The 24,355-nt window shown below is 40.9% G+C and overlaps 1 protein-coding gene across 4 annotated transcripts in view; it reads left to right on the top strand.

Moving 5' to 3' along the window:
- LOC142466022 (uncharacterized) overlaps nucleotides 1–24,355 on the top strand; it is a 27,691-nt gene continuing 3,336 nt past the window's right edge. Inside the window, exons 1-7 of one of the 4 annotated variants that reach the window (XR_012788031.1) lie at nucleotides 1–130; nucleotides 2,134–2,281; nucleotides 8,772–8,865; nucleotides 9,009–9,127; nucleotides 14,189–14,331; nucleotides 16,351–16,548; nucleotides 18,292–18,463. Coding sequence is in view for 3 of the 4 variants with exons in the window: in XM_075570627.1 (XP_075426742.1) it covers nucleotides 120–130; nucleotides 2,134–2,281; nucleotides 8,772–8,865; nucleotides 9,009–9,127; nucleotides 14,189–14,331; nucleotides 16,351–16,548; nucleotides 18,292–18,406 (828 nt within the window). In the remaining variant the exon portion in view is untranslated. Of the gene's footprint in view, nucleotides 131–2,133; nucleotides 2,282–8,771; nucleotides 8,866–9,008; nucleotides 9,128–14,188; nucleotides 14,332–16,350; nucleotides 16,564–18,291; nucleotides 18,491–24,355 lie in introns of those variants that run through there. The other 3 variants (XM_075570628.1, XM_075570627.1, XM_075570630.1) reach the window with 3 other exon arrangements.

The following is a 24,355-nucleotide window of genomic DNA, read 5'->3' on the forward strand; positions in this document are numbered from 1 at the left end:
ACAAAGCCAGCAGCGATGGAACAGCCACAATGAATCCAAATGAGAACCTGTGTGAGAAATTTCTGCAAGCCGATGTCACATTTATATGCACAAAGTGAGAACTGCGACCACATCAAGACATGTCAGAAAGGTAGGAAAGTAATACAAAATGTTATCGCCTATTTGTACGCTGTCTGATCTCAAAGCGAATGAAAGCAATATAGAGTTACAGGATTAAGTGTCTTTTTCAAAAGTGTACAGAGACGTACAGCTGGTAGTAGCTATTATAGGTGGGAAAGCGCAGCCTTGTTAAATAAATGTGCTAGATATTGAAATTAACCTGAAACTTTGGATGGCAGATTATTTAGAAGCATTTCTTATATGAACTAAATTAAATTAGGGTGGAAATAGACTGAAATCATTTCTTGCTGACGAGTGCCATTTAAAAGCCCTTAGAATTAAGCTTTTATTATACTTGTAAATCTATTCTCCGCAGCAAGGCCCTATGTCCAATATGATCTTTTAATAACTACTAATTGGAATCCAGATTTTTAAAATACAACGTGATCATTTTGAGCTACGAAACGCCATTACATCTCATTTAGCATGGCTTTGAAATAATGTAACATTAAATGTGCATAATAAAAGCTACATTATGCATAATTCTTACACTAAATGCATAGCGTTGTGCATTTGGCTTTAATTGTGCGATTTCTGAAAGCAATTACAATCATGTTTTGCAGACTTTAACGTATATACAAACAATAAGTAACAAATATAGAACTTAATGCCTCATTTTCCTGAAGACATAAAAACATGTCGCTATAAATATGTACATTAAGACTTGGAGTTTGATGAGCAATTGAATTTGTGCCAGTTAAGTGTTTTTTTCTGTTATTCATTTATATAGCCTTAATAGTCTTGGAGATCAGTTATTTTGTATGCAAAGTTTAAAATGCCTCTCAAATAACCATGGGCAGGCTCATCAGCAGCAGCCGCCCGGTCACTGCGATCGTTCCTGTCCCTGCTCCTGTCGGCGTTGAAAGTCGTGTACAACTTCCGGCTGACAGGAGGAGAGAGATGCGGATCAGCGCTTTACCGCAGCCTCAAAGAGGTGGGGTGGGGGGGGTTATGAAGAAGAGAGAGGGTGTGTGTGTGTGTGTGTGTGTGTGTGTGTGTGTGTGTGTGTGTGTGTGTGTGTGTGTGTGTGTGTGTGTGTGTGTGCGTCTGTGTGTGTGTGCGTCTGTGTGTGTGCGTCTGTGTGTGTGCGTCTGTGTGTGTGTGTGTGTGTGTGTGTGTGTGTGGAGAAGAGAAAGGTGGGGGGAGAGGGGGAGTAAGGGGAGATGAGAGAGGGAGTGTAAGGGGAAAGAGGTGTAGAGAGCGAGGGAGAGAGTGTAAGGCCGCACTTATAGTGCTGGCGACGCGACCGATGATGTCACCCGTCACCATCGCCACTAGCGAAAGTTATATTTTAGTTTTAAGCGACGTCGCTGGTGATAAGGCCAGTGACATCATGACGGGGTTGGGCAGCGCTCTCTGATTGGTTTAGAGACAGTCACATGTGGCGCTTACTATAAGCGCGTGCGACGGAGTCAATGAATTTGTTTTGGAGCGCCGTTGCCGTCGCCAGGCACTATAAGCGCAGCCTAAGGTGGGGAGGGAGAGAGCATAAGGGGGAGGGAGATAGTGGGAGGGAGTGCAAGGGGGAACAAAGAGGAGGGAGTGTGAAAGGGCGGAAGAGAGAGAGACGGGCTAAACAGGGGGAGATAGACGGACGGGGGAGAAAGGGTTGAGGTTCCCCAAAATGTCACAATCTTATTCTAGGGATTCCTTAAACAAAAAAAATTGAAAACCCTGTAATATAGTCGTATAACATTGGTTTTTATATTATATTGTTTCATATTAGTTCACAGTTGCAATATACTATTCACCTGTAGCACATACTGTAGTGTACACCGACCACAAGACTGACCATCAATGTCTCTGGTACTGTCTGAGAGAATGTATTCATTTTGTAAAGGTTTGACATCCATCTTTCCCTTGTGGGAGAAACCTTCTCTTTTTTTTTTTTATATATACTGTATAATAATATATCACTGCGATGAAGCATAGCCTGTGATTTCCATGCTTTGTTTAGAAATATTATCTCTTTAGCTCCTCAGGTGTGAATACAAGCAGTAATAGCTTCTCTAAATCCTACTCATCGCACTGCTCTGATTTAAGTGATTCCAATACCCCTTTACCAGTTTTATCAAGCAGAGGAGTACTGCAGCAGAGATGTGATTCTGGCATCTCATCCCCAGTAAGTATTATCCCAAACGTTAAGCATCCTTGATGTGATTTGATATTCCTCTTTAGATATTGTCTGCATAGCAATGTGACCTTTGTGCTGAACCCTCTTTCGGAACACTGGTTTTAATTATGGTGAGAAGTAAGGTGCTCATATTATACGGAAAGGTATAGTTCTAAAAAGAAACTCAGAACTTGCAAAGTAGAACTACTTAATGAACAGGAGAAAGTAAATAAAAATAACTTTATTTCATATAACGTTTTTCTCTCAATGGGACGCAAAGGGCGTTACAGTTACAGTATAGCGCGCGGTACGCAGCACATAGGAATGTTACAGACACAGTCCCTGCCCGGATGAGTTTACAATCTATGCTTTTGGTGCCTGAGGCACAGGGAGATAAGTGACTTGCCCACGGAGCTGACGCCAGGAATTGAACCAGGTTCCCTGGATTAACGCTGAGGGGCGACTCCCATTCGGAAGCATGGATCCCCTGCAGCTTGACACTGTGTCTGGTGCTGCGGACTATCACTTTTTCGGCCACGGCACCAGAGACTGTAAGTGTGGCTACATCTGTACATTTAAAATAATTAGAGATGGGCAAATCCGTCACCCAGATTTTCGCTGATGTTTCCCTCAAAATCCGTTTCGTGGTGTAAAATCCGCAAACGGATTTGGGCGGTTTCAGTTCGATACAACCCCTGGAGAGATTTGTAGAATCCAATAGGATTAGATTCTATAAATGCGTCCACTGGTGACGGAATCCACAGAGTGTATTGGTAATAATAATAAAAAATCTGCAAAACGTGAATCGCCCTTTTTCACATTGATCCCCTGAAATCCGTGGACCAAAGGAACCGTCTGATCCACTGCGGATCCAGATTCGCCCCAAAAATGTGCCCATCTTTAAAAATAATGTTTGCGACTTTATGGCATTTTTATAAATAATACAATTTTATGATGCAGTTACTATAAAGACGGGCAGGGACAGATTGTCCTATCGGGCGATGGGGATTACCCTGATGGGCCGGTGCTGTGATTCTGTGCTGTGGCTCCCCATGCAGCAGCCCGGCCCTCACTGTCTGCAATACTCTCCCTCCTCCTGTCGACACCGAGATCCAACTTTCGCCTGTCCGGAGGACGCAGCTGCAGGGTCCCTGGACTGGCGCAGGACCGTTGCTCACCCCAAGATAGGATTGGGGGGAGAGGGGAGGTGTTGGAGTGAATGAGAGGAGGGAAGAGAGAGATGGGGGGTGTCTCTTCTCGGGAGCGGCATCTCAAAGGGTCAAAGCCCAAGGCAAACTACCTTGTCAAAACAGTGAAAAGGTGGCTATCTAGAAAGAATTTTATTTATTGTTGCAATGCTAAATATTGTCATCTGCTGTAGTTTCTTATGTCATATATCTTTGTGACCCAGCGTCACGTCAAGGTGAGAAATCCAACATAGAATATGACAGAGAAACATTGTTTGACTGCAGCTAAGAATCACTTTGCCCGTTTTATCTAGTCTGCCCATTTTCCTATACACCAGTGTTGGCCCACTCCAGTCCTCAAGGGTCACCAATCAGTGAGCCACTGATTGAGCCACCTGTGCTGAAGCAGGGATATCCTGTAAACCTCACCTGTTGGTGGCCCTTGAGGACTGGAGTTGTCCACTCCTGCTCTACTCTATATATAAGTCATGGTTGTTTTATGGACCAATTAGGTTACATATGTTGGGTTCTGAGAGTTGAAACAATACAATGGTTGTAATTTGGTATGAAAAAGTAACTGGATCCCACACTTCTGTACATTAGATGTGCTTTCTGCAACACTACATAAGTACAATAATATATAGTGTCACTATTTTCACAATTGAATGTCAACTTTTATATTGTGACAACCTATCAAAAAAAAACAATATTTCCTTTTCAAAATGTACGGTATAAGTCAATTTTAGCCACGTCAACATGTATTAATTGATACTATAATTAAAATACATTTATAAAACAAGTTTAGGCTTTACTGTTGAAGGTGACAGTGGATCTAAACTTCAATGTTAAAAAGGTTGTTTTGGATTTCATGTAACATAAAAATGATCAAACATACACAATCCCTGCAAACTCTCACCCCAACACCCACCACAGCATGTCATATACTGTATATGTGTGTCAAAATGAGTGCTTTTGGGTGTGACCAAATGTCTGAAGATAGTACGATGTCAAGCCTGAATAATAAATATGCTATATTCTCTATATACATATATATTCAGCATGCAACTAGTTAAAATAAAGAATATAGTATTAAGTTAGAAATTATATTGGAAAATGATTAGCTGCCTCTGCAAAGATAAGAAGGCATAAATCAGACTGAAGACAGGCAGGTGTAGAAATGTTTTATGTGACTCAAGAATATATCTTGTTTTATTAATTTCCATTTTGTATAAAACTTGGTATGTTTAATGTCTGCTGAGTTGAATAGTTAAGGCTTGTTCTATAGTAGGTGCGGACGCGCGTGCACGTGACGCACACTTTTTGTGTGTACAGTCCGTGCTGCCGGGAGCGACAGGTTTGCAGTGTGTGTGTGTGTGTGTGTGTGTGTGTGTGTGTGTGTGTGTGTGTGTGTGTACATGTAGATTGTGTGTTATTAATTTATTATATATTTTTTTAATTAAAAAAAAGACACGTTGAGAATAAATTATTTATTAACATTGTACACACACACACACACACACACACACACACACACACACACACACACACACACACACACACACACACACACACACACACACACACACACACACACACACACTCACACTCACACTCACAAACACACACATACACATACACATACACATACACACACACACATACATTACAGCGGCGGTAGCGGCGCGAATACTTCGTTTTCTGAGTATACCCCGCTATCGCCAGGCTCCAAACTCACTGCCGTGCGCAAGTGCAGCCCTAGCATACAACGGCTGGCTAACCACAGCCAACTATAACTGCGCGCACGGCGCAGCGCGCGCCCCCACTATATTACGGGCCTAAGGCTGTGTTTGGAATCCAAGGTTAGAAATAGTTACTTGGTAAAACAATATAATAGAGATTGGATTTTAAAGATTAGGAACACAGTTAATCCTATAGATACTTAGTGACAGAGTAAGGGGGTTTGTAAATCAAAGTAAATATTGCTAAATGAAGAAACATTGTTCTAACGTTGATGATTAACTAAGGACATTTGGCTGAGAGCGAGAAAAACGGGTGATTACTACAGGATGTTGAGGAAAATGTAAAACGATTATACCTGGATGTATGGAATTCAGAATCATTTAACATCAACTAAACTGACGTTTCTCCACTCTGTAAGCACATTCTGCACAGTATGTGCGCCTGAACACCTGATGTAACTGACTGAAACGATGCTGGAAAAGATGCTTTCTATTTGTCTCTGAATACATTGAGAAAAGAACCAGACCGTGAGCTATTTGATATATCACTTAAAGGTGGGACATTTATTTGCACCCATCTAATGAAGCAAATGTATACAATAAAAGACAAAAATACCCAATGCTACATCCAATATGACAAAAAATTGAGGTAAATGAGAATTTTCACAGGTAGTGTTAGGACCTGCATACTAGTCATGTCGTGATATGGGTGCAGGCTTATAATGCTTTGGCCAAAGAGTTTAACTGTATGACCCTTAATTATGGGAAGATATACAATTATGTATTTAACTATATATTTTTTGTCATATTGGATGTAGCATTGGACTTTTTTGTCTTTTGTTGGAAACATAAAAATGGTCACAGATATACTGTTCTTTACACACATACTGTACCAGTTGCAGTACACATATGTTTTGGTGCGGTGCTGAGTAGCAATAGTTATTTTATTAATATCTGGAATGTCTATTTTAGCAAAGAAAAAAAATGTTAATGTTCTATTTTTGCTTTATTATTACTTACACCTTTTGGATATTAACTTGACTTTCTTTTAATACAGGTAATTTATTCCTGCGTGATTTACATTTGCTCACATATCTAGGAAGCCCAAACTGTGAAGTAGACAGGATCGCTGCTTTAAACTCTTAGGGCTGTAACATATTGCGCGTGCGTCAATTACAATTGGCTGTGTTAGCCAGATATTTTTATATTTGGGGTGCGCGTGCACGGCCGTGAGCGGTGGCGCGGCAGACCAGAAAAATACAAGAAAATTTTGTTTGCACGCTGCTGCCCCACCGCGAGCCAATCACAGCGCGGCCTTACGCTGTGACGTTGGAGCCATGCCCCCTTGCTGCGCACGTCTCCGCTTGCACTATAGCAACTAAATGCGCATGCCACATGCACGTGCAACGCCGGGCACGCGCCTGCCCATGCAGCAGTGTGTACTATATAGCAAGCCTTATGCTGTGGCCATGCTGCCGCTGAGTGTGCTCATGCTTGAGAGCAGTGATGTCACCAACTCTCCAAGCATGAGCGCTCAGCTGTCCTGCATATTTTTTTTCAAGCGCGAGCGTGTCTGGGGGCATGGCCGAGTAGTGACTGGCACTGATTGGTTGCTGAAGGCCATGTGACCCTTCAGCGCCCCTGGAAATCAATTTCACGCGGGCCGCGTGAGCGTGGCCGAACACATTGAGATTTATTGAACTCAATGTGCTAAGCGTCAAGCGCGTTCAGTGGCAGCGTGGACGCAGCCTTAGATACCTGGTCAATGGCTACTGGGAAATGGGCTCTGATGAGAAGATCGGACGCAGAGTTTGCTGGCTCGTTTATTGGCTTTTCCCAGAAGTGACCAGAAAATGTAGAGAACGTTCAAAACAGAGCAATTTGTGTTTTTGACAACTTGTGGTAAACAGCCTATCCCAACTGTTTTGTTGATTAAACATTGAAAACATTTGCAGAAAACAGATAATTTGTTGCATATGCAAACAAAGTAGGGACACACCATCTCACTAAACCATGGCCCAAAGTTATTATAGGGTTCTGCACTGACTTTCAAGATACCCAGGATAAGTATGACTTTTATCTCAGTTATTTACTAGAGAAGTATCAAGCTGTTTTAAGCACTCAATCATTAAATTAACTCTCCAAGGGCTATTTCTATATAACTTACTGTAAAGTATGTAAGCCTCGTTTCCTGGCTCTGAAGGACTTTACATCGAGTTGAACTTTATACATGGCAATGCTCAGTATCCAGGGGTGGATTGGCATTGAAATATGGGCCGTGCATTTGACTGAGTGCCGGCACCTCCTCCCGCGATATTGCAGCATCATGATGTTGCTGCATCCGTGATGGTGTGTTGTCATGAAAACGTGTCACCGTGTGATGTTGCTATGACGATGCAGTGTCACATGACGCCATGACATCTATGGAAGAGTTCCACTCTCTCCCCTGGCAATCAGTTTCATTGTTGTGGGGAGGAGAGCAGGGATCCTGTAACTGTGACACAAAGCACCGCACCAGAAAACAGCTGTGGGCCCCGGACCCACCGGCCAACCAGGCGCCCAGTGTCCCGACTGCCCAATTTGCACCTGTTCAGGGTGCTGCCTGTGGATATGAAGATAGAATAAGAATGGGCACCAGGAACTTTTATAATACAAAAGAGCTTTATTCAGATCTGTTTATAAGGCTCACCACACAAGGACATACTTCACATTAGATATATTAACTGGTAGGACATCATAACGGTACTCTGTGCTTCTTCCCTTGGTAGCTCTCACTCCTACACTGGAGAAGAAATTATGTTTGTTTCCCTTAGTATTGGTGAGATCTCCTGTATAGCGTCCATAGTGCCCCATTTCAAGTTGGCTGCTGTTGGGAATACATTCTGTTTTGTGGGATCTGTTTCCCCTTACTATGTACTGCATACTTCGTCCATGAATATTGGAATGGGAGTTTGCTAAGGACCTTCCGGTTGGGCCGATCCAATTAAGATCTGGAGATACTACTCTGAGAACTCCTATCAAGCACACGCTCACTCCTCTTCCTGCATGAGACCAATCTTGGGCCACTACTGTAGGCGTTAACTATATAGGGCACGTTCCTTAAGTGAAAACTATAAACAGGTAAAGGACACTCTTAAAATACATATCTATATACTTAAACATAATTACAGGGCTCACTATGAGGCCCTCTGTCAGAACTCTGATGAACCTGCTTCTAGAACATTGGGTGAAGCTCTATATATATCCTTCTATCTCCCTATGGTGACATCCCTGGTAACAAGACATTCTACATCACACAATGGGGAGGGGAAATACCAGAGTGATCCACCTGCTTAGCCCATTAAGGCCGTTAACTCCATACATTACTTAGTAGTCCCCAGATAGAGAGTTACCCTTAAAACAGATAGAAGTTCTTAGTGTTTGGATTTATTCTCACATATTTGCCCTTGTATGCCTTTGGTTAACTCAAGGTGATGCTTTTTTTTGTGATTCAGTCACTTTGAAGTATTACATGAATGTATATAAAAAACACTTCAAAGAATAATTAGCTTTCTTTCTTCTCTGGTTTTTAAGCTTCCATGTGATGCGTTCAAATATCTAACTTGGCATAAGTTAAAAGAACACGATGTCCAGGGGACTCAAATTCAATGCCCTAGAGTGAGAGAAGGTAACGTAAGAGTATTCTGGTCATTAAATGGCATTTGCTAAAGTCTTACTGAAAATGTTCCCCTTAATGTTGGTTACAGTTTTAACCCAGATACGAGATGTTTCACTAGCATTAACTGTGCTCATACATTTCATTTAAATTAGGGCCAACAAGTGATGAACTTGTGATGAGAGGAGAGGCCATTCTATTACAAGAAGAGATACACGTAACAGATAAAGAGATATGGCAACAAAGACTGCAAGAAAACTGGGAGAACTGTGTGGTAAGACTGTAAAATACAAAATATTCTACCTTACTTATTAGAACTGTGATATTCTTGAATACGTTTTGTCTTTTGGGGCAAAACAATGCAATTCCCATTTTAAATAAGACAATATAGTAGGATATCCTTAACAAGACTAACAATGAAAACACGTTTTATTGTATGTTTTTTTTAATTAGATTTATATTTTCATTTAATATTGTATTCTACATACTCGAGCTATATAAATGACTGGAATAAATATTGGACGATGCTCATTTATGTATATATGTAGGTATTTATATATATATATCTGTGTGTATATGTATGTATTGTAGTGCCGATGATTATTCTAAAACAAATCAGGGGCAATCACCAAAAAGACCCAGGTACATGCTGGGTACATGCTGCAACATTTCACACATTTCTGCAGACAGACTAATGGCCCATCGAATTAACAGCGGGGGTCCCTGGCAGTCTCATTCAAACTGAATGGGACTGCCCTGCTGTGTTAATCCAATGGGCCATTAGTCTCTGCAGAAATGTGTGAAATGTTGCAGCATGTACCTGGGTCTTGTTGGTGATAGACCCAGATTTTCCAAGGCAAGTTTAAGACAAGTGTTAAAATACTCGTCGGCGCACCTGTATATCTTTATTTGTATAGCGCCATCCATGTTCATAGCACTTTACAGCCGTACTACAAGTTGGCATTAGGAAAAGGAGTCCCTGCCCTGAAGAGCTTACAATCTAAGTGTACAAAATGTACTTGTGTTCACTAAGTATCAGAAACCCAGATGAAATAGGACTCCAAGGAGAAGATTCATCAAGTGCCGGTAACAGGATAGTGCATCTGATCCAACGGTCAGTAGGAGTTAACGCCAGAATTGGTGTTCTAACTCATTCCCGTGCTGGAAGAATCTGCCTCTTACAGCGATCTTGCTATGGCTGGTATTTAACTCAACCTTCAGAACGTTTGTGCTGCCTGTATTTGGCCTCATGATCTATGCTAAGATTTCTGTGCTGCCCCCACTCCGGGTTTGACCTGGAGATTACGGGTTTTTACCACGTTTTTACCGAGTAAACCTCCAGGTGGTGGTGTTTGGCGGCGTTTCCTGGCGTCCTCGGGGGTTCTCCTGGCATCTTCTCCTGCTAGTAACTCCTTTGAATATGGTCGCGTGGTGTCAAATGGCGCCACGTTGCCAGGTCATGCTGTTGACATGACAACAGGACCCTACGTGACGTCTTGACGTCACACGATGCCGCGATGCCATGACAACATGGCATCACGTGATGCCTCAGCGCCATAAGGCGTCCCGTTGTAATGGCAACTTGACACTGCGTGAAGCCATTTAGCATCCCATTGTCATGGCAATGTGCAACGCCGCACGGCCAAATTGACAGGTTGCAGCAGGAAATGCCGCGAAGATGTTGGAGCGATGCCTGAGGATGCCGGGAGACATCAACCACCGGTAAGCGCGACATTTTATAATTTTGTATCCAGGTTGGCCTTCAGTAGAAGGTAGCAACCCTACCTACATTACAGAAAAAGAGGTGGAGGTTCTGGAATTTTGCATATCCCTGATGTACATTGTTATGCAAACATATCCCCTGCTTAAAATGAGACATCATACCTGGCATGCCAGATATTGTAGGTAATTTCACACAGTGGGTTACAGACAGTGCTACAATGGAAAGATGGGGAGGAATAAGCTCTCTGTGCAATATGCAAGGAAGACTTTCCCAAAAACCTTACATTTAGACATCAGAACGCACTTTCCGGATTGCAGAGTTTAAGATTAGTGCATACTGCATGTTGCACAACTCCTATAATCATTTAACTCAGCGGGGAAAGTGTTTTCAGGAACATCTGTGTATGTTGTGTCATTGTATGTGGCATAAATATGAAGACAGAGCCATTAACAAACACCCTCTAGCTGTGTCTACAGATTGGCATCTCACTTCATGCCATGGCAGTTAAGTCTTTAAGTTCTTTTATGGCTTATAAACCAATTGTGACGATAGCTTCAACAGGCTATTAATATTACACAAAATAACTGGGTTTGAACTGAACGAGGCTTAAGATATAATAAAGTGATTTTATTCCTTAGGATAGGTGAACACACGAAATAATACAGTAACAGACAAGAAGTACACTTACTTAGAGGTTGGGGAATGAGAAGTATGATGTAGCATTTCTCTTCAGCAATCAGGTAATCATTCAGGTGATATCAGGTAACCATATCAGCAAACGGAGACGACCAAGGATATAGGGTGGACAGCAGTTTATAAACCTTTTGTCCCTCTATCCTTAACATTAAGTACTTGTGATTGGTTTTCAATTCCCTCCAGCCAATCTTTAACGTGGGAACACATTTGAACACATGCCCCCCTGCTAGCTGGCACAGGCGCAGTAGAACTCTGAGGTCTCATTTCTGTAGCCCCACATATGCAAATGGAATGCCAGCCAGTCTACCCATTTGGATCTCTGGCAGGAAAACCTTTGATGGAAGGTGTTAAATGGGACACTTAAAAACTGCTCTGGTTTGAGCCTTCTCCGCCCACAAATAAACAGTGAGGGTGACAAAACCCTTTGAACAATACTTAAGTCCTAGACATTGGGTCGCCTCTAGGGCCATCTGCTATCCTGGTATGCAAAGGAATTTCCTCTGGGTCTTTGTCCATACCTTGGGACACAGTATTAAACATAAAACATAAACGTATTAAAATATCCGGTTCCATTGGGTCTAGCAGGTCCAAACTTCCCAGTTCTCATTGCCGGAACTGGGACACCATATGGTCCAAAAAGAGACTTGCTACGACCTTCGGAACCGGAGATACACAAATGCACATTAAATCATTTTTCATTTTAATACGAAAATCTCCGCTAAAAAGAAATCTCAGCTTTTCACTAAATCCCCATTGAAAACAACGGGCTTCGCCGCCATAGACTCTCAATGGCAAACCGCCGCCGTTGGCGGCTATGGGAATCCCCGCCATAGACTTTCAACGGGGCGATGCCGCCGTTGAAGTCAATGGGAGTTTTCCGCCGTAGCCGGTCAATGGGGTTTGGCCGCCATTGAAGTCTATGGGAGAAATCCTGAACTTTCAAGGGGGTCCATACTCCGTCGGGTTGGTCCAAGCGGGTCAAGGATGGTTCTGCAGCGATGCCGGAGCAGTGGATACAGATACCCCAAACCCTGATCCGCTGGGCCCTCCGGAACCGGAGCTATGGAATACCAAAATTCAGCATTTTCCACTTAGTCATTTTTCTGAGCCGTTTCTGCCGCCGCCGGCAAAGCCTATGGCGTGACCCGCTCTATCTGGTTCGACCCTTATCGGGGGTCCAGGATTCGGGGACCCGGTTGTGGTCGAGTGGGGGGAAGCCTAGGAACTAGGGGCAAAAAGAATTTTATTTCTAGGTGCTCTAGAACTGTTTATTCCCACGCCAATTAACGTTGAACTTGACTCAAGTGATTTTAACTCTTTTAAAGGACATTGTATCCGCTTTGCGGTTTGCGGTCTGGACGGCAGCCAACTCGTTCTTCGAAAGTTACCTCGAGGAATCTCCATTGAAGTCAATGGGCCCATTGACTTTCAATGGGAAACCGCCGCTCTCCCTCTCGGACGCCACCTGCTGGTCTTTACAGGAAACAGGACTAAAACAGCACAATTCTCTATTGAAATGCATTGAGCCCTAATGGCGGCCAATGGGGACCTGCAAAATGGTGCCTGAAAAGGCGGGAAAACTACACAAAGAGCTATAATCATTAAAGAACTATTAACCCTTGTGCTCCCGGATGGATTCTAGTGTGTGTGTGATGCAGACACTGATTAAACCAGACATTACAATGGAACAGGGGAACAGGGGAAAATACATTTACATGTTATAACAAGGGTTAAATCACAGTTCTGGACCTCAGCCCAGTTAACCCCTTGTCTCCCTGGTGAGGTCAGGGGATGGCCAAATGGGGTGCAACCCCTTTAATACCGGGCCACCCCCTTTCTCCCTCTACACCAATGCCCTCACAGTAGCTGTGGCATGGGATACACGTGGCATGGGATACATGTGGCATGGGATACACGTGGCATGGGATACACAGCTGCTGCAACAGGAGAAATTAGACTATTACAGGGAAAGCTGATGCTGAGACTAGGCGGGATTTTGAAACGGGTGTTCTGTGTCTGTATCTGCAGACTCAAAGCATTCCAACCCATGCACAGGCTTTGCACAGTTTCAATGCAGCCAGGTCTTGTAAGTTTCCAGTCTGTAGCCTTTGTGCTGATGTTGGTTTTCTAAGTCATATATTTTGGCATTGCTTACTATCTCCATGAGATTTATCATTTGTCTGAACACAGTGTAGCTGCAGCATGTTCTGTGAAGTTACAAATAATTCTTTGCTGTGACTAACCACAAACCATTTGAGACATGAGCCGTAAGACCAGGACGACATGCCTCGTTGGTTGATTTACTTCAGTGGTGCAGAGGGCTGCAATGCTTAATACCCCCAAAATGTGTTGCATGCCCATTTGGAAACAGAAGAACTTCTGTATTCCAGCAGGTTGGTTACAATCTGAATTCATACATATAAAGTGAGGGGGGAGGAGGGGAGCGCTCCCTAACTGTTATTGCCCCTATGAGGTCCTGCTCTATTTCTCCCATCTCCCGCTCTCTCTTCCCCACTGTTCTGCCTCTATTTTTACCTCACTCACTCACTCACTCTCACTCTCTCTCTCTCTCTATATATATATATATATATATATTATAAATATTGGTAAGCGTCACATTTTTTGGGTAAATTGCATATATGTATATATACATATCTGAAAATATTTTTTTTTTATTGATCTTTAAGTCATTTTTTTTCTCCATGATGTGCAGATTTAGTAGGATTTCATATTTGTACCACTGGCGAATTTTTTCTACATAATATTCCTTCATCTTTCAACGCCGGGCAAATTACACAAAACGTATAAAAGCGTGAATGAATGTTGGCATTGATCTGCAATGAGACAATTAGGATTAGGCTGCGATACTAAGAGTGCGGGCGACATGAATTAATACTTTCTTTCTTTCTTTTGTAGAATGTAAACCTTTCATTTCAGGGCCTTGGGGACCCTTATCAACAAAGAAACTTTCACAGGATACTTCGAAGATTGATAAGAGTAGAAAGACTTTGGTTGGTCGATAACGCATTGAAAGACTTGAGTGCCATACGATTGCCAAGGTATGTACACACTTTTAGGGCGAAATCCAGAAAGCTCTGTTGTACTCAGAGGTCCAGGGCCGGCCGGGAGTTTGGTGGGGCCCGGTACAGTGGAAGTATAATGGCGGGGCCTCTTCCCTTATCCGTAGCCGGCATCATGTGACATTGTGTTGTCATATGGTGTTGTCATGGCGATGCATTGTCACATGACAGCAGGAGGAGATGCCGGCACCCGTGCTATCCCCCGGCAATCAGATTAAATGTCGTGGGGTAGAGCAGGGTGCCGCTGTAAGTGCGGGGCTCAGTGCATTTGCACCGCCATCAAGCCGGCCCTTCTCAGAACATCACGTAAACATTCTTAGTCTTTGACTGCCACTGAATTGAGCCACCTGTGCTGAAGCAGGGATATCCAGAAAACCTGACCTATCGGTAGCTCTTGGGGACATGAGTTTGCTACCCCTGTTGTAGCAGAACATTGCGTTAGATTCCAATCATATGACATTAAGTATGTTTTACTCCCACCCAGAGCGCGACGTTTAAGTGAATTAAGGATAGACAAGCCTACACTCCGCTTGTAGTCATTTTACAGACCCTCGAGCAAGATGCCATTTGTGTTTATTGTTTGTTTTTTAAATTGAGCTCTAATTTTCCGAGTCCCATACCTGGACAAGGGGCTTCATACACTACCAGGTTTTTCAATTGCTCGCGTCACGCGGCCCAATAGGAAGCAGCGACAGAGGATGTTGTAGCTTCCCATTGGTCCACGTGACTCGGTAGATTTAAAATGTTATTTTGTTTCCCCTAGAGATTAGGGTACTGGAAGCACCTTTCCAGGTATATATATATATATATATATATATATATATATATATATATATATATATATATATATATATATATCAGGAACCAAGGGGTCCTCAAAGCTAAAATGACCACCAGGGACCCCCTACTTATTTATTTATTTATAAAATATTTTACCAGGAAGTAATACATTGAGAGTTACCTCTCGTTTTCAAGTATGTCCTGGGTACAGAGTTAAGACAAATACTACATGGTTACAGATACAGTTACATAAATGAGCAGGTTATACATTATATACAAGACATTGCATGTATTTCCCGCCCATGTAGAACAAACAGGGGGAAGGGGGGTTACCCAAACTTACAGAGGTTCCTTTAAGTCTCTAAGGGCCCTACTTACGATCAGTGATCACTCCATCATAAAACAAAAAGGGGGGGGGAGTCCCCTCACTTCCTTTTCAGAGTAGATCAGGGGCTGCGCTGACACAATCTCCCCTAGAACAAAGAGCAGTAACATTGGGATGTAGTCACGACATAATGGAGTCCCTGGAGCACCAGACTCCATTACGAAGTAGTTACGTCCCAGGACACCGAAAGCGTTAAAGCTGCAGTTCAAGCAATACCATACATGTGTGTTTTTTTAAAATCCATTCTGTACCATGAGAAAATACTTGTAGCATTAAAAAAAACAATCATTTACAAAGTCACATCCCCTTCCTCTTCTGAGACCGGCTCTGGCTCTTGAGCCCTGCCCTCTCTCTAGCAGTGCACAAATTGTATCTAGGCCTGTCTGGTCACATGATCTTCAACACAGAACTTTGCATCCTGGGTACTCTTGTACAGCCCTAACAGTGAATTAAATAACCCCTGATTCAGCAATCGATTGGCAATTTAGCTAATCACTTGTCAGTGTGCAGATTGTATTGATGCACATATTTGATGGAAAAAATAAAATAAAAACGGCAGCTTGAACTGCAGCTTTAAGAGACACACATTGTAAATTCAGATTTCGCTGCCATTTTACCAAAAGAAAAACCTTTTGTAGTGTGATAGATTGTCACTGCAGATGCAAATGTAGCCAAATCTCATTTATTTATTACAAATCCAAAGAAAACCATTCAAAGGCCTTTTAAAAATCAATCATGCTTTCGCTGACCAGTTTCTATTACACAAATCTTTACCACAAACATTGACTTTCTGGGATTGCTAAGGATAATGCATTGCTTTTCTCTGTTTGCAGGTGCAAAGAATTAAATTTAAGCAGAAATCACTTTATATCCTTCAAGCAGCTGCCAAAAATGCCTGTAATTCAGCACTTGTCACTTGCAGCAAATAACATTGAAACATTCAGTGGGCTAACAGACTTGAAACATACTCCTCTGGAATCACTTATTCTGAAGTCAAATCCATGTGAGTTTCTGGAAAACTACAGACTACAGTAAGTCTTAAAAATGTATGTGCTAAGTATCAAATTCTCACTGTAATGCTCAAAGTATTCCTACTGTGTAGCAGCAGTTGTGTATAGCCAAACAAATTCATTTTCTGCATGAATCTAATATTTTGTTACAAAAAAATAATATTTCACACAATGTTTATGTTCGGATGAATTTGTGATTTTTTTTTCTTATAGGGGATCCATGTCAAAATGAATTTTAAGCAAAAAGGGACACACTGCGCTCATTTGCATGTTATTACCCAGAATCCCTTGCTGCAGTGGAAGCGCCGTATGATAAGAGATAATGGGGGGAAGGAAGGGTTGCTGACCTGTCTGAGACATGTGAATGTGCTCACAAGGGATAGTTTTATTTGCTGTTTTTTTCTTAAAATGTACTAGCTACACAACCTGTACAATGTGTTTTTATATTGTCAACTGTCTCTTTGAAATTGTGTATCCCACTTAGGCCAACAGCCACAAAAGGGCGCAAAGTTTTAGCACAATTTTACTTCCCCGTTCATAACAATGTGACTTGGGGCCTACGTTTATTTCAAAATGCTCTTTCAAAAAGAGTGTTGCATGTGGTTATATAAATGACTACATTTCCTACATAGAAAACAACACTTCTAAAACACAAGATTGTAAAAAAAAAAAAAAAAAAAAAGTTGGGTTGGCAAACCACAACCGTAGAATGAATGCACAATGACATATATTAATCCTTTGGCAATTGCGGTAATCAGAATAAGGCACGGGATGGAATAAGTTAGTTGCTACCTGCCCTATGGCAGTGAAAAGTTTGTCTATTCCCACTTAACAACATATTCGGAAGTTGCTATTAAGGCTGCAGTTGTCTTTTTATTTTTTTTATTTTTATTTTTACTTCAATAGTTTCATGTGGGCAATCTCTAATTACCTAAAGAACAGCGTAGCTGCCGGTCAATTCGTTCTCCGTCTATTGATCGGCAAAGTTTGGCGACATCTTTAAATATGGGGAATGTAAATCGTTGCTATAGGAACAAACATGCTTGTTAAAATAGAATACAAGAAAATTGGTCTTTCAAAGTTGTTGTTTTTTTAAAACAGAAAATGCTAAAAGTATTTTTTCTTACTACAGAACTGATTTATTAAAAAACACACATGCAGGATATTGCCTGAACTGCAGCTTTAAAAGAAATCACTTACGCATGTAACACCTTCTGTGCCTTTTTAACATTGTAATAGCTTTTTAAATGTAGACTTCAAAGCCTAATCCAGTGCCATAGAAAAAAAATACATTGGCAGTGCCAACATTGACTCCAGATATACCCGGTTTCATATTATTTGCATCAACGCTTCTCCAAAATAGAAAAACATTGTAACATTTCATAGAAATACAGTCGGACGGCACACTGCACCTCAAAATAGGAGCTTTAACGTGAGGGCTGAAACCTAAATAGCCCCTTGGCCTGGTGAGCATTGCACCCCTTCCGTGTTTTACTCATACACAACACACAAAACACCAAGACACAATTGTGGGTGAAAATGAAAATAAAGTGAAAATAAAAGCGCGACCCCCCTGTATCGTGCCCGAATCAGCGTTACCAGCCATTTGATGACCCTGAGGCAATGTGCCTAACACCCATGGAGATAGTCACACAGAGGGAGAGTGTGCACCTATTATCATAACTGCTCCTTTCTGTAGTAATGTTATTGAGTGTGGCATGCATTCATTTGCCTTCTCTACAAATAGCTCTGTTCTTATTTTAGAGTGTTCTCCAGTCTGCCAAACCTGGAAATATTAGACGGACTTCCAAAACTTCCGGAAGATTGGTCAACATCAGAAGAAAGTGGTTTTCTATCAAGCAAGTGCACCATTTTGTAACCCTGGCGTGCATCAGTGCCTCAGATGTCTTTTCTTCATAAAAATATCATGACAATGGTGATACAGAATTCTATGTTCCTATGGTTTCGGGTATATTGTATTTTTTTTTTACTGGGACCCCTGCTTTTTAACTTGTTTATTAATGACCTTGAGGTTGGCATTGAGAGCAAAGTCTCCATCTTTGCTGATGACACTAAATTGTGTAAGGTAATAGAATCAGAGCAGGATGTAATTTCTCTCCAGAAGGACTTGAAGAGACCGGAAACATGGGCAGGTAAATGGCAGATGAGGTTTAATACAGATAAATGTAAGGTTATGCATTTGGGAAGCAAAAATAAACAGGCGACTTACAAATTAAATGGGGATAAATTGGGGGAATCCTTGATGGAGAAGGATTTAGGAGTGCTGGTAGACAGCAGGCTTAGCAATAGTGCCCAAAGTCATACAGTAGCTGCAAAGGCAAACAAGATCTTATCTTGCATTAAATGTGGAATGGATGGAAGGGAAGTAAACATAATTATGCCCCTTTATAAAGAATTAGTAAGACCACACCTAAAATATGGAGTACAAGTTTGGGGGCCACTCCTTAGAAAATACATTATGGAACTAGAGAGAGTGCAGAGAAGAGCCACCAAATTAATAAAGGGGATGGACAATCTAACTTACAGTATGAGGAGAGGCTAGCTAAATTAGATTTATTTACATTAGAAAAGAGGCGTCTAAGAGGGGATATGATAACTATATACAAATATATTTGGGGAAAATACAAGGAGCTTTCAAAAGAGCTATTTATCCCAAGGACAGTGCAAAGGACTCGGGGTCATCCCTTATTGTTGGAGGAAAAGAGATTTCACCAGCAACAAAGGAAAAGGTTCTTTACAATAAGGCAGTTAAAATGTGGAATTCATTACCCATGGAGATTGTGATGGCAGATACAATAGATTTGTTAAAAAAAGGTTGGACATCTTTTTAGAAAGGAAAGGTATACAGGGATATTCCAAATAAGTAAACATGGGAAGGATGATGACCCAGGGAGTAATCTAATTGCCATTATTTGGAGTCAGGAAGGAATTTATTTTTCCCCTTATGAGATATCGTTGAATGATGTGTCACTGGGGTTTTTTGTTTGCCTTCCTTTGGATCAATATACTGTAAGTACGGATATAGGATATAGGATATCTGTCATCTAAATTTAGCATAAGTTGAACTTGATGGACGCATGTCTCTTCTCAACCTCATCTACAATGTAATTATGTAACTATGTAACACTATTTATTATCTTATTGGGTTTGACTACATTTCTGCAACAACTGCAGTAAATGTAGATAAATGGAAATAAATGTTCAAAGACATTTTTTTCAATCCTCCTATTTATTCACTAAATCAGGGGTGGCAAACTCCAGGCCTCAAGGACCACCAACCGGCAAGTCATTAGGGATATCCTTGCTTCAGCACAGGTGGCGCAATCAGTGGCTCAGTCATTCTGACTAAGCCACTGACTGAGCCACCTGTGCTGAAGCAGGGGTATCCTTAATACCTGACCTGTTGGTGGCCCTTGAGCACTGGAGTTGGACAGTCTTGCCCTAAAGCAACTACGCCAGCGGTATAGCGGTGATAATCGGATTTAACTGCAGCAATATGTAATAGTTTTAATGCAGAGCATGCAAATGCGCATGAAAATTAGTATGTAACACCAAATGACTTATTCATATGCTATTCACTAAACTCAGAGGCTTAGAGATAACCCCAGGCTGCGGTTAGACTATCTTGCCTATGTGTCATAGGATAATGTAATGGTTTGTATTATACTACCCCATAGCAGACATGTATTTGCATGTGGATTTTTGGCGTTAAGTAATTGTGACACTGATTTACCACAGTTCTCCTGAACTGCTGTCAAAAAAGCCATGCGCAAAGAAGCCGATTAACACATGGTTATCGCTCACATACTATCAGCGAAAAAAATATCCTGCGTTATTTTTTACTGTGAGACGCCAGATAGTATCTCCAACTTCTACGTATATTTTTTTTATAGCGCGTTGATTTGAAAGGAATTACTGTGACACATTAATAAAGCCATATGTTTAAAGCTATCATTGTATTTCTGGCAAATTCCCAGCCAACAATAGGAATATTTTGGTTATAAAATAATCAAATGAAATAACACTATCATAAAGAAGAGTTAATAACATACTTAATAAGACTTTTAGTCACAGTTGTAGCCATTATTGCATTATCTAATGGAGACATGTACAGTACTAAGGTCTGTAACTGAATATAATTACTTTGCCATAGTACAATAATGTAATAAATATATATTCTGCCAATATTAGATACATGGTTATGTCACAATAAATCTGAAGTGAAGAAAACGGCTGCAAACAGGGCAATCTTACCACAATTTAGAAGAATTTGTCATTTATTTAGAAGTCTGTGCAGGGACACAAAGTACAAAACACCATGTTTCCGTGAGGACTCACACACCCATCATCAGGTGAAAGGAATAACTCATCAGTAGAACTTCCTTGTATACCTAATTTGTTAGCCCTTTCTACTGGGACTATTAGACATTTCAGATACACTTCTATATTTTAACACAGTCAAATATGCATTCAATTGATATAATTCTATACATTTTACATGAGAGCAACATTTATACAAAACACAAGTAAAAATATTCAGAAATATATATACAATTACTCTTAAGGATAGATGCAAGAGTTAGAATCGAGGACAATTGCTGCCATTTTAAAATGCCTTAATACTGTATAAAGAAATACAAGAATATCTATAGACGCAATGGGCATTTATTTGCAATGAATAATATATTTTTGGCAAATGTAAATATCTTACCTCTTACATATAATTCCTACAGTATATGAGGACATGATAAAGAAAGAAAGTTAGGACAAAGGGCGTTCTTAGCTTATTCAAGATATTAAGGATATTAAAGTGCTTGACACTATACAGCACATTGGTACAGTTTTCAATTACTATCCAATTATATTTGAGGATATTTATTTGAGAAACCATCTGTCTTTTTCTTCTTCATTCAATCCTTTTGGCGATACTATAGCTAAAAGAATTATCCAATATAATTCCCTTTGTAGAATATTTTTTTCTTTATTGTCTCCTTCTGGTAGGGAATGTTCTAGAATCATCCATTGTAATTGTGCCACATTGTGTCGTGCCAAATAGAAAACGTTTTCCTATCAGTGTTACACCGGAAACGAGGCGGACTTCCACTTCAAATATTCGACATCCTGCAAGTGTGCGAAGGCGAACTTCCTATATTATTTTCAATTTCTTAATAAAGTCATTTAAATGCACTTAAAACATATCAGAACTGTATCCTAGAGTCTTGACACGTATTGTATGGATCTTCTATCAGCGAAGAGAAGGAATGGCACTTCAGCTGATGGCAGTCCTATAAAAGGGGGGAAGGGCAAAAATGGATGGAAGTCATTTCTGACACAATCAATATAAATTCCTAAATGAACCAGCTACCAGCGCTCATCTTGCTCTGTGCCACTGACTCACTCTTGTTGATTAATTCCCTTCAGAACTGCAATCTCATTTCTGCATTTTGGACCAGATGTAGTCTGGAAATGAGTTACAAGAGGATCCCAACACAGAGTACATTGCGGTAATTTGGCCTTGAGGAGATTAATGTACATGCCACTACAAACAAACAACTCATATGTTGACAGGGCACCACTGTCGAAGAACTTGGACATGATAAAAGCTATTCCTGAGTGCGGAAGACTCCTGGCACTTACTGCTGACTTCATGATAAAAACAAAAATCAATGCTACCAGACAAGATGGCCACATGATCTTGCAGAGTCTCTGCAGGAAAATGATACATACAGTAAGCATCAAATGCCTAATAACACTCAAAAAGCTGGTGAAAGCGGCAAAGAAGGTAAACTACATCTTACTACACCTTATTGAGTGACTATATAAAACAAAATACAATATATAAGAAGCCTGCAGGTTTGTGAGACTTACTAGGCCTGGCCGCATGGCAAGCCCCAAACACTACCACTATTGCCATTAACCATGTCTACATCCAGACCTTCAGAGTCCGATACTCCATGTGATTTACCTTACCCCACACCACTCGATCTCCCCCAATTGCAGATTGTGCTGAAGACTGGCAGACAAACACCGTTCCAGGGCTTAGTTTTTAAACCTGCAACCTATGCAAAGCAGTACAAATCTTACGTGCATATATATGAACAATAACAGAAATAAATCAGGGAGCCATCTTGTCAACATTTATTTTTATTTTGCAACAAGCTATTAAAGACATTTACGTTTTTTTTTTAAAGTAATCTTGTGGCAAACATCTGTTCACATAACTCTCACTTTCAGAGCAGGGAGAAAGGAGGAGGATAGCACTGTTTCAATGTGGTGCTTGGAGACAAAGCATGAGGTTTACAGCATAACAGCTTGAGTGGGGCCTTGCAGGGACAAACATCCCCAATCTGTTAGTAAAATCTCCAGGATGTAAATGCATAGATAAATCTTCACAATCCTGAACGCACGATACAACAAACTAATACATGATGGCTGAAAATTCCCTTTGTGCTCTTTTAGGGGGGCGGGGGGGTTTACTCGGTGCTCCCTCTGTTAACAATAAATCTTGACCTGCATGCTTATCTCTCATGGATACATTTCTGGACAAAGCAGACAACACAGTGAAACCTAAAGTTCCAAGAGAGAATGGGGGAAAAGGAAACATACTCAAACCCTATGCCATGTTTGGAACCACTTCCACCATCACCACATCAGGAAGATACCAGCACTATTATTACACCAGGAGAGACAACGAAGGGAGTATTGGGCATGACGACACAAATCCTAGATCTCAAAAACACTATAGAAGCAGCTCTAATACAATTAAATACGCACATGGAACATCTAGATAAAGTATAACTCTGCCCATCGGTGTGTGAGACAGATATTAATGATCTCCATGAACAAATTGACAAATATGAAAAAACAGGAGCTAAACAAACAGTCTATGCCTGATTGGTATCCATGAATCCTTAAAAGGACAAGATTGGTGGGACACCTAAGGATTTACACCACAAAGTATATCAAGACCCAACTTGCTTACCTTTGTTGATACGGAGAGAACATAGGATTGGTCCAGAAAAACATAACCAAGACAGCCGTCCAAATCCTGTCATTGTACAAATCCTAAATTTCACAAACAAAGTGAAATTATTGGGAGCCTACAGGAAAATCAGGAAATTGATCTATAAAGAATATTAAATGTAACTTTATCAGAATCACTCAGCCCAAGTTGCATACAAAAGAAGGGAGTTTGTACCAATTTGCTAGGAATTGTTCCAACCTGGCTATAAATTCACCTTGCTGTATCCAGCGAGGCTCAGGGACGATAAAGTCCTGTGGATGGACTCTCCAAAACAAGCCTCGGATTTCCTAAAGGCAACGCCTACAAGACTGAAAATAACTGAGGATAATATTGATACAAGTTGGAGCCGACTGTATATGTCAATGTTAATAGCCAAACGAATTGTTTATGTGATCTTTAATTATTTCCAATTGCATGTATATCTTTATTTATATAGCGCCATTCATGTACATAGCGCTTCACAGCAGTAATACACATGATAATTATATAAATAACAAATCATAGAAATAACACATAATGGGAATAAGCGCTTTCAGACATAAAAGTGACATTTAGAAAAAGGAGTCCTGCCCTAAATAGCTTACAATCTAATTGGTAAGTAGGAGGACATACAGAGACAGTAGGAGAGAGTTCTGCTAAGTGCGTCTGCAAGGGTCCAATGTTTATGTATGAGGTGTATAGTATCAGCCACGGAGCTACTCAGATGCTTCGTAAAGGAGGTGGGTTTTAAGATGGGTCTTAAAGGTGGATAGTTTGTTGTATTTTCAGGTATGTTATATTCCA

This window comes from Ascaphus truei, chromosome 14 (assembly GCF_040206685.1).
Source record: "Ascaphus truei isolate aAscTru1 chromosome 14, aAscTru1.hap1, whole genome shotgun sequence".
Lineage (NCBI taxonomy): Eukaryota > Metazoa > Chordata > Amphibia > Anura > Ascaphidae > Ascaphus > Ascaphus truei.